At 40.7% G+C, this 11,251-nt stretch overlaps 1 protein-coding gene across 1 annotated transcript; it reads right to left on the bottom strand.

Annotated features, from left to right (window-relative positions):
• Positions 1 to 1,127: 1,127 nt before the first annotated feature.
• On the bottom strand, positions 1,128 to 2,651 carry olig1 (oligodendrocyte transcription factor 1). Its single transcript, XM_058785966.1, has one exon. The coding sequence runs from the start codon at positions 2,483 to 2,485 to the stop codon at positions 1,781 to 1,783; it is 705 nt and encodes a 234-aa protein (XP_058641949.1). The 5' UTR covers positions 2,486 to 2,651; the 3' UTR covers positions 1,128 to 1,780.
• Positions 2,652 to 11,251: the final 8,600 nt, after the last annotated feature.

Genomic DNA, 11,251 nt, shown 5'->3' with positions numbered 1-11,251 from the left:
GAAAAAGTTATCACCTCAGGAGAGAAGGACAGGAGAAGATGGCTTTAAGAAAGGCACTGAAGTGAGGTAAAATTAGTGAGGTAATCTCTTCAAGTTATCAGCGGACATAAGGCAGCTATATGTAAATGTAAGAGGTGGCAAGTTAAAGAGTGTGTGTGTGCGTCCTCGCAAAGAGAAGGGTTTTAAGTCGGGGCGTCTTACTTTGATCTTTCCTACTTCTCTGTCCCACCTCTCCCCTACTTCTTTTTCTCTTTTTTTTTACCTCCTTGTAAGAAAATCAAGGCCTATTAACCCTAATCTCACTTAATGGCATCTACCTCTCCTTTTGTCCCGGGCGATGGGCAACAGACTCCTTCCATTCAGCCTCTCGCCCTCTTTCACGCGCCTGGCCGGACTAATCCCCTTTTGCAGTGGAACCGATTATTCCTCGTATTTTATCATTATTCTTATGATTATAATCTGCATTCTCATTCACGCACCCCTATCCACAAGATGGAATTGCTTTTCCCTCCTTTCATGGCTTTCACTGTGCCCTGAGATTGAAAGAATTGCTTTTTTTTTTTTTCAACCGCCAAGTCTTCGGAGGGGTGGATGTCAGAGTTTGGGTGCTGGAGAGGGTGTTGTTTGTAATTTAGGTAAGTGAACTCCTTTGGTGGAAACACATTTTCCGGGCGTTTGAATATGCGGTTCACAGAGAGTAATGAATGGAGCTACACCGGCCCGTGTAAACGCATTTACCTCGACAAGCAGCGAACGAGGGAGTGGATTAAACATGATGAAGCTGGAGAAAGAGTGTCTGCTAATTATTACGGGGCTGCCGGGTTTGATGTGGGGTTTGTTTGGGGAGTTGAATGGGGTGGGTTCAGGGAAGGCTGGGGTGAAAGAAAGCCTCCGTCCTTGTGCTGCAAAAGGGGTGCACAATTAATTATTTCAATCCGTTTGGATGCATCCGAGCACACACACATGCACACGCTTACTACAGAGAACGAGATGTAAAAACAGGAAATGTGCTGAGAGATGAACTTTTGCACTAGTTTCAAACAACTGACGCACACACACACTCTTGCAGTATTACTAGTTTAATTCTTAGCAAACACAAAGAAGAGAACAACTGTATGGGGAACATATATAGGAGCGTTTTGAAAAAGGAAAAAGTGGTAACACTTAAAAAGGTTTAGTTAGCCAAATGCAAATTTGCATATTCAAGTTGAAATGTTAAAAATGTATTAGTATATGTGGAAACTGACATGAACCTAAATGTATTAAATGCTGTAAAAGTTTTGCTCAGTGTTTGTTTTGGATACTTAAGGACAGTTTACCAAAAAATTTTGTTGTCATTTATCTACCATCATGGTATTTCAAAACCATGTGACTTTCTTTTTTCTGTGGAACAAAAAAAATTTGATTTCTTCATTTGTCTTCCACAGAAGAACGTCAAACAGGTTTGGAAAGTCAAGATGGTGAAGAAATTATGAAAGAACTTTAGTTTCTGGGTGAACTATACCTAAAGGTTAACAAATTGAACCTTTTTCTAAAGTGTTACCAAAAAATGAACCAGACACCCCACCCTCACAGACATAAAAAACTGCATGTTGTTGTATTGTAGCTTTCCTGTAGCTCAAATAGTAGAGCATGGCACTAGCAACATCAAGATCATGGGTTTGATTCCCAGGGAAAGCAAGAGCTGATAAAATGTAGAAACTGTAACTTGAATGCAATGTAAGCGTTTGCTAAATGCATAAATGTAAATGTATTGTTCTTTCTCCAAGTCATGTTGGAATCATTTTGGGAAACGTGTGGCGGGATTAACATGCACCACCCGTGGGGTCCGGCACACCCCACACTGGCACACCGGGCTCTCCGACATGCTGCCTGGCCCCCATGCCAAGGGATCCTCCTGGGTACCCTGAGGCAGAAGAGGGCACTTTGCTGCACCCATTTGCTGCTCAGGAGGGGAAAGCAGAAGCTGTCCTGGCCCGGTAAGAAATGGCCACCCCCCTGTCAGCAGTAGACGTGGTACAGTCCCGCTGACGCCCATTCCGATGCTGACCTCGCCCAGCAGACGCCTCATCTCCTGCAAGGAGGAGCCTAGGAGCAGGATGTAGTTACGGGCCAGCACCAGCGTGGAGATCTTAGACAGGCGGCGTCCTGTCGGAGGGGCTCCAGGAGGGAGGTAAGGGTGCTGCAGTGCTCCACCTACACCGGTGGGAGAAGCGTAGGGCACCATGACCTCCCGTAAAGCATCCATGGCTACGTTGAGGTCCTGCATTCTCTTTCTCTCACGACTGTTGATCTTTCTCCGTAGCTCCTGTTGCTCTTCCACACTAAGCTCACGAGGGGGTTTTGAAGATCTGTGAGGCCCCTGGAGACTCCCAGCACTGGAGCCTGGTCCTCCTGCTCCTGTTACCAGTACCATTCTTGGCATGAGTTGCTGCAAAGAGCCCTCACCCTGCTCTCTGCACCTAAAACCAGGCACAGCCTGCATTCTGAGAGAAGATATTAAGAAAACATGTTTAAGTCGATAAAATAAAATAGAATAAAATTTTTAAAAATCAGCAGAATATCTTTGGGATTTACAGAATGTGTTGAAGGGAGTGTTCCACCAAGAAACAAAAATTCTTTCATTTTTTAATTATCATCACCATGTCATTCCAAATGTTTCCAAATGAAGTTTGACTTTCTTTCTTCTGTGGGACATATTTTGAGAAATGTCTGTTTTTGTCCTTATGATCAAAGTCAGTTGGGTCCAAAACAATTTTGGAGCCCTATGATTTTCATTGCACAGATACATCTTCAAAATATCATCCCTTGGGTTCCACAGAAGAAAGAACAAAGTAAGAAAAGTAAGTGAGTAAATTATGGCAACATTTTCATTTTTGGGTGATTTCTTCAAAGTTCAGTTGTCTCAGTCCCACTAGTAGGCAAAGACTTTACCTTCAAGCTCCTGGTCCACACACTCCAGATCTTCTTCCAGGGATTCTTTGAGTAACAATAAAGCAGTTCACTTCTTCAAGTCCATATTCATCTAGTCGTGAGTTAATGTTCCTGAAAACAGTAATGGTTAAATGCTCAATGAGATCGTTTGCTCTTTTGTCCACGTAGTTGTCCTTCATAGAGATTTTTAAACTGTGGCTAACTAACACACTCCCTAACCATTCGAAGAATATGAGAGAAGTACTGCTGTAATGAGCTAATGACTTACTCTTTCACTCTCTCTCTCTTTCTGCTCCTGACGCCCCCTCATCTGCCCTCCATGCTAATGATTTGATCATCATTTCCAATGGTTGAAAACCTTGATCGTGAGCACATGCCCCATGTTTAATGAATGGGATTGTCTTTATTTCTGCTTATATCAATGCAATTCTGTGACATTTTCTTGCATGCGTGGGATATATCATGACATTGATAATCAGCCTTTGAATGAGGAAGCAAATGAACAAGTGAGCCAACAAACAGAAGGCCTAATGATTCTCGTCACAGGTGGCACACCGGACATACCCAGGGTAAGACTGATTGTAAACCATACAAATGGTGTAATTATCTCCTTTTCCAAACTATTGACACACTTTCATTTAGCCTCCCTCTAAACGTGAGAGGAAGGAAGAGACGTAAACAGAAAGCATGTTGTTCACGTTGAGAGCAGGAGGTGAGAACATAGAATCTCCTGTTTGTTTGGCAGGGGTGAGAGGAGGGTAAGAAGGTGGCGGCACCCGGTCCCGGTGAATGGTATCATGGCATCCATGCACACATACTCGTAGGCTCAGACAGGAAAGAGAATTTAAAGAGCAATCGCAACGCCAGGCACCTGCAGGGCAACAGAACACAACCTGCCAGTGTGTTGGTGTGTGTGGAAGTGTGTGTGCCTCTAGCTGACCTATAAAAGACAGCCTGTGATGGATTAGAGCTGGGATGTTCGTCAGCTGTACGTTTGTGAACGTGTGTGTGAAAAGAAACTGCAACAGAAAGGAGGGAGTGCGAGAAGAGAGGGCCGAAAGGGACACCTGCTCTGACACAGAGAAGAGATGAAAAAGAGAGGGAAAGAAAGAACCTGGTGTCCACCCGCAACACCGCCCCCCCTCCCGCTCTCTCCGTCCTTCCTTCCAGCTTGTGGGGGGTTGAATGGGGTGGCGCGGTGCCGGGGGGCTCACATCCGTACCCCCTGCCCCCAGCGCCCATTGCCTCCGTGGGTTTCATGGCGAGGCTGGAGTGGGTCAGGGACCGGTGGAGCCAGGCAGGGGGGAGATGAGGGCTGTCTTTGTGGGGGTCAGTGTGTGCTCCGTCTGGGCCAAGCCGGCGAGCTTGGGCTGGGTCTCTGGAGCTGCACCTGGGGGTTCAATCAGCTCTTTCACACCAAGCCTGTTTCCTGTAGTTACCAGTAAAACGCCTGGCTGAGGTGGTGTACACTTGGCACCGCTGGGGTTCCCATCTCTGAGACACACATTCTAACACACACATGCACAATAACTTGATGCAACTACACACACACACACACACACACACACACACACAAAAACATGTTTAAACTGACCTCATGCCATACTAAAAGGGAAAAACAATATATTCTAAACCTAATGTCTGTATCACATGCGGATTGCTGGAAATTATATGTTTTTCTGTTCATTGAGGGATCAATCGGGATCATTGACAAATGATTATGCATCTTGCCATTTTGAATGAGATTATGCAGCCTCAGCGAAATGGTCCATGTATGCATAAAATGCATAAAAATGTCTTCAAAATTTAAGGCCATAAAAAAGATCTTACATAGTATAAAAAATGTTGCTGTGCATGAAAATCAACAATAATTTAGTATACCATATGTACGGTAGTAAAAAGTTTCACTTTCTTAAATTAATTCATGAATGCAATTAATAAATGTGTATATATATATATATATATATATATATATATATATATAATATTGATTTACAACTGCTGTTAAAAATAGTCACGTAATATATATAGCCCTAATCACCATATCAAGGGAATTGATGTAGTGTTAAAACCTTCACTACATGAAACTTGTATAAAATGTATTTTTATTTGAATTATTTGCATTAAAGAGTCTTAAAATGTTGTAAATTTCAGATACCCTGTGGAATATAACAAACAGGTAATATTGGCTTCAGACCCAGTCACCAGTCACTTTCATTGTATGACAAAGAGATGCCAGGACATTCTGGAAAATAGCTGCTTTTGTTTCATAGAAGATGAAAAACCTGAACAATGTGAGAGTGAATAAATGATCAATCTTTAGGCCTTTCTGTAATTTTAAAATTTCCAAGTTACTGTCTCACAAATACATATTATCGACCACCCATTTTGCAACAAATTCCTCACTTCTAGAGTTTATGCAAAGGGCAATATGGATCATGCAGCACAAAGGCAAACGGGTGACCAGTGGAAACACAATGCCTCTCTGACAGACATCTGAGCTTAATTACCCAGATACAAAACCATAAACAACAAGAAGACATTGGGCATAAAGAAGTTGGACTACCTGTGCTAACTTTGACAGCTTGCACTGCTAACTCTTTTTCATGATTTGGAAGGTCACAACACAAGCTGATGCAAAAATCAGTAACATTGAAACGGAGAAGGTCTGCTTCCATATTCATTACCAGACCATGGACGCCGAGAAACGTCTGCTAAATGCCGGGCGTGATATTTCAACCGCCGGCTGGCCAGCCCTTCGCCAGCTTGTGTCCGTACTGCACGTACTGCGGAGCTGTCTCGCACACCAACAAACCTGCATAAAGAAAAGTTCTAATGAGAAATTAACAGATGTCACAACTTTATTCTCTCTTTCTCTCCCCTGGAGGGAAGCAGGTGTGGAGGGCGAGACTGGAGGGCCTCAAACTCCCTCAGACGATTCACGTTCACTTTCACGAATGTGTATCTGGTGGAGATGCTGTAAAAAAGTTGACGTGGGGGAGGTAAGCTGTCTAGAGCTTCAGAGCGCTACGAACCCCGCTTGACGTGTTGCTCTGGGCCAGCGGCCATGGATATGAGAAGATTACAAGCTGTTAATAGGGCGGAACCAATGAGCTGAAGGCTGGGTATTGTGACTCCCAGCATGCTCTGGGAAAGGTTGGCCTGGACAGAACGGTTGGCTTCTCAGATGGATGAGACGAGGCGAAGAGTCACCCCATGGGCCTTTTGTCAAGTTGCCCGAAGAACAGTTGACACAACAGATTCAAAATCATACACAGTCGCTGACGTCCAGAGAGTGCTGAGGATCGTTCTTTAAACGTGCGCTCTGAAGCGGTCCTGCTGAGGACACACTGATTATAGCTGTCACAGGCTACTCAGTGCCAGCTGCCGTGTGTGTCACATTTCACTAATAAGAGCACTCACTTTGACACGTCACATTGAACATATGCATTGCAGAATGCTGTGCCAAAAGGCTTCATGTAAAAAAAAAAAATGTAAAGCTTTTGTAAGGCAGAATTCCATTTCATGGTTTTTAAAGTTTTCTTCACTTTTCTTCACCTTTTTTGTTGATCTCTTTACAGCACTGACTCGGGAATAAATGCAAAGACCGTTGACTTTTGTTAGCTTACTTCATCATTCATTTCTTTATTGATTTTGACATGTAAATTGTGGGGGTGGAGTAACTATTTCAAGGATAGCTCCTGCCCCGATATTTTTTTCTACGGACACTTCTATATCTCCTATCCACATTATTGCAAGGCTTCTGTTACATTGATATACTTATCAATATTCAGGCAGTATTCATTTTTGTGTGTTAGAGTTGTGCAAAATTAAAGAATTGACTCAATAAACATGTATGGTCCAAATGTCCCCCCAGTATTTGATATTCTTGATGCTGCACTCTGCTACATTTCATTGCACAACTTTCTATTTGTTAATTTTTCTATTTGTCTTCTTCAGCGGTCTAACAGCGCTCATCAAAATGATTGAGATTGATCTTTACTGTTCATGGAAACTTAAGATGAATTCCAGTGCAACTCTTCAGTTTTAATAGAGTGCGAGGTAATATTGGACAACTGTTTTAAGATAGAAATGTCAAACAACCCACAGTAATTTCCAGTGATGCAAACTATTTTTTTTTTTTGCCAAATTTTGTTTTGATTTGAAAATATGCTTCATGTAGTTCATAATTTAATGTGACAAGAAACATCAACTGAGCAATTTTCATGTTTTAAAATAAAATATTATTCACAAATAGTTCAAACGGGTCACTTTACAATAAATTCTACTTCTTTTCCTATATTTGTTCCGTTTATTCCCTTTAAATTCCCCTCTTAGAAAACTGTTTTGATGGGAAAAAAGGAAATTGGTATCTAAATGTATTGAGGCAGAAAATGAATTCATGTTGCAGAATTTGTCACCCATATTCATACCATGTTGTTCCACTAAGTTTAATGTTTTTTTTTTTTTTACTCACTTTCCTTTAAGAGTTGTCAAGCAGCTAGATTAAAAAAGAACAAACTAGAAATCAAAATCGAAAAATGTCAGACTTCAGTGAAGATTTCATGAAGTTATTGAAATGAAGTATTATAAACACTTTTTTCAGATTCCAGTCTTTTTTTCCATTCAGTTGATAGCTACACAGTGAGCTACTACTGAGATGGGCTCATTAGCTTTAAAAAAGACTTCAGAGTGAACTTCCTATCCAGGGAAAGTGAAGGCTCATGGGATATGATAGATGAGCTGACAGCGCATTAGGTTTAAGAAGAAGACAAGGAATAACTCATTGACTGTCGTGTTGACAACGAGACAACATGAAAAGGAACAAGCCAGACACACACACACACACACAAATTCAAATAGAAACATACACGCCCACAGTCAAGATCACAGGCTAAAGGGCAGAAAGTCACCAATGGTAAAATGGTTACAGGGGTAAAAATTAACCACCCAAAGATTCTAAACTCATGATACAGGCAACAAGGCTTTGAGATGTTCCATTGTTTGAATATAGCATGTGTACAGAGTAAATGACCTAATTTAGCTTTCCGGTGTTGAATGTTAACTATAGCGCCGGTCTGCCCTCCATTGAGGCAGCGCAGGCCTGATGAAGGATGGATTCTCAGATGCTTGTCGTGGCAGCTGAAAATGAGTAAAGATAAATGAGAGAAAAGAAGAGTCAGGCGACCCATGCAAACCGAGAGCAGAACACCTCTATCACCCAACCATCCATCAACCGCCCTGACACATACACACAACATCTAAATGCAGCAATACAGAGCATGAATGAAAGCATGTGTGCGTGTGTGTGTTTGTGTGTGTGTGACAACAGAAGTGGGCAGAGAAATTTCTTGCTCACTCCTTAAAGTTACTAATATGATTTTGTGCTGCAGAAGGACAGAGAATGAGAGTGTGTTCCCAGTGGATTGAAGCAGAGACATATGCCACAACAGGATCAGATTGCAGGACAAAGTCATTTAGAGTTTATCGGGTACACACACATACACGCACACACACACACACACACACACACACAGTTTTTCTGAAAGAAGGAACACTGCTCATAAGATCATTTCTCTGAAAAGGTTCAGCTGGACAGCAACAAAGCCACAAAACAAAAGGTCCAACAGCCGCAAACCCTCATTGGCCTGCGGAGCTCCCATGGTGCTCTTTGATGTTAAGTTGTCCAGGCCCTGTCCTCTTTTCACAGCGCATCCACACTCGGTCAGTCATGAATATCCAAGAGTTCAGCCCCTTACAGGATTATCCCCTCTTTCTTTAACCGCTCAAACATTTCTAATGCACATCTTTCTATCTATTTTACACTCCTTTGACTCTCTTTTCTTTCTCTAGGTTTCTCTGTTCCATCTGTCTTAGTCTCTTTCAGTAAACACATTGACTCTTTCAGTAAACACACTGATCCACCCTGTATGAGAGTGTGCTGGCTTTAAAATCATAGACTTGTAGGTATACACAGCACCCCGGCTCATGACCTGCAAACAAACACACAGATGCGCATACATGCTGTCTCTCTCTCGCTTTCTCTCCCAAAAGCCCAACAGCACTAGTTGCAACAGAGACAATTTGAAAAAAACTTTGTCTCACTTTAAAACCTTGATATTTGTTGGTCACGCTCTAATGAAGAGGTTTTTGTTTCTTGTTTTGTTTTGCAAATGCTGGGTTTAGACTATTTTTTAGGTAATGGACTATTAGGTATTTTTTAGGTAATTTTATTGGGTTATTTTATTATTTTATAATGTTACAAATATAAGAACTATGTTGTCACATCAATGTGATACTAATGTTTGGAATTTTTTGTAAAATTGTAAAATTTTGGTGCTAAATGTGGTAACATCTAAATTAATTGATTTTCCCTCGTCAAAAATATATAATTTAATACATTACACCAAAAAAGTTAGAAATAGTTCCTTAATGTAACAATTTCAGGTTACCAATTTGTTTAGAGGTTTGATAAATAATTTGCATGTCTTGTCCCCATCTTGTTCCACAAAAAAAAAGAGAAATGTATAAGAATACTAAATTGGGATGTAAATGATGAATGTATTGAAAAAATAAAATTTATATATGCAGTAGAATGTATCGCTCACATTCATGCCAGTCTTGTTTCACTCAATGTTTTTTACTCACTTTCCATCATGTGATGATTACATGATTGATTAATCATGCAATCATCACAGGACACTTAATGAACCCCAACAAACTAAAAATCAAGAATAATACAATGTCTTTTACATGGAGATGTCCTCGACTCCGTGGGGTGTGTTACATAAGGATGAACAGATGATGGAGGGTGAGATAAACACTCGTCCCATGGGAGGTGTGGTCTCATATGGCTACTGTATGGGTTCCTCAAATCATCCGTCTGCTCCTCCTCTAAAATGCACTTCTTGGAATGATTATGTGATAAATGACTGACACTCACTATAACGATGATGGATCAATGAAACTGAGAAGCAGAAGAACACATTTTAGGATTGAGGGAGACAGAGTAGATAACTTTACTTCTCCCCATCTCTCTTTTTTGTTACTTTTGTTTGTCCCACAATGCTACAGATGCACTTCATTTATTTGTTTATTTTGGCTCTTCTTTTTTGCACATTATTTGTGTTTTTCCACCACCTTTGATGCATCTCTTCAATCCTCTCGCTCTAATCCTTTGGGTTAACAAGGCCCAGTGTTTGCGTCTGAATGGCCCAACATCTGTGCTGAATCAGAGGATTTAAAAATGGCTTTAAGATCTGAGTTTAAAACCACCACACACACACACATAAATATTAAACACTAAACACAATCTGTGAAAATGCTATGCATGAGACTGCAGTGCTTTGGTTAAATATTAGCTCTCTATGTAAAATGTTTCATTCATTGCCATATACTTTTTCTAAACACTGTTACATTATATAATGCAAGAGATTATACATTCAGTTCATTTATAGGCATTTGACTGATCTGCTATGCAATGATCTGTACGCAGTAGGCTTGATACTGGCACGTTTAGCTCTATCGTTGGACTCGTGACACATTACTTATGTAGATTCATTAGTTAAAGTCTATTATCTGTAAATATGTCAGTAAGTCAGTGAGTGAGAGGAGACCTTCGTTAAAGTGGATTGTGTTCAGTCAGTGGCTCTGCGGGGGAGGTGCTGCTCTGATTAATTTGGAAACGTGATAGCCTGTAATTCTCATTACCTTTCGGAGTAATTGCATTTTACGCGGAGCAAATGGGCGAGGCGGCTGAAAATTACTAACAAGCAGATGTTAGTGAAGGAAGACAAGACATCAGCAGCCTGTTTGCTTTCATGGAGCTCAATCTGGGGTCGAAATTACTATTACACTGACTGCTGCTGGGTGGGTGCAATACTGAAACTTCTTTCATTGAAACTTTAAAAAACGTATGCAGATTTGTTGATGTACATGAGCCGTTTTTGTTTGATTTAAACTATTCAGCTGTTATTAAACTTCCCAAAATGCATCCAGGATTAATCGGCAAATAAAAAAATGTAAATGAAAGAGTAAATAAATAAACAATCTTCTATAATAATCAGCTAACGTTTATCCATATAAAATAAAAATGACCCTCTTTGTTGTAAAAACTAAATAATATAACGAATTATAATAATATAATATAATGAATTTTAAAACAGACAGACAAATAAACAAGTGGCTAATATGAATATTCAAAAGCCAGCTTCACTCCATATCGTTCCAGCTCAAAAATCCCTTGGAAAACATTGCAACAGAAAGAGCAATCTGCCATCCAGCTGCTGGCGTTTAGTTATGTATTCCACCTAATACT

Source organism: Onychostoma macrolepis, chromosome 09 (assembly GCF_012432095.1).
Source record: "Onychostoma macrolepis isolate SWU-2019 chromosome 09, ASM1243209v1, whole genome shotgun sequence".
Classification (NCBI taxonomy): Eukaryota; Metazoa; Chordata; class Actinopteri; order Cypriniformes; family Cyprinidae; genus Onychostoma; species Onychostoma macrolepis.
This window is presented reverse-complemented; position numbering and strand designations above follow the sequence as displayed.

Excerpts from the sequence above, each read along its gene's own strand:
- olig1 (XM_058785966.1), bottom strand. The coding sequence starts at position 2,485 with ATGCAGGCTGTGCCTGGTTTTAGGTGCAGAGAGCAGGGTGAGGGCTCT.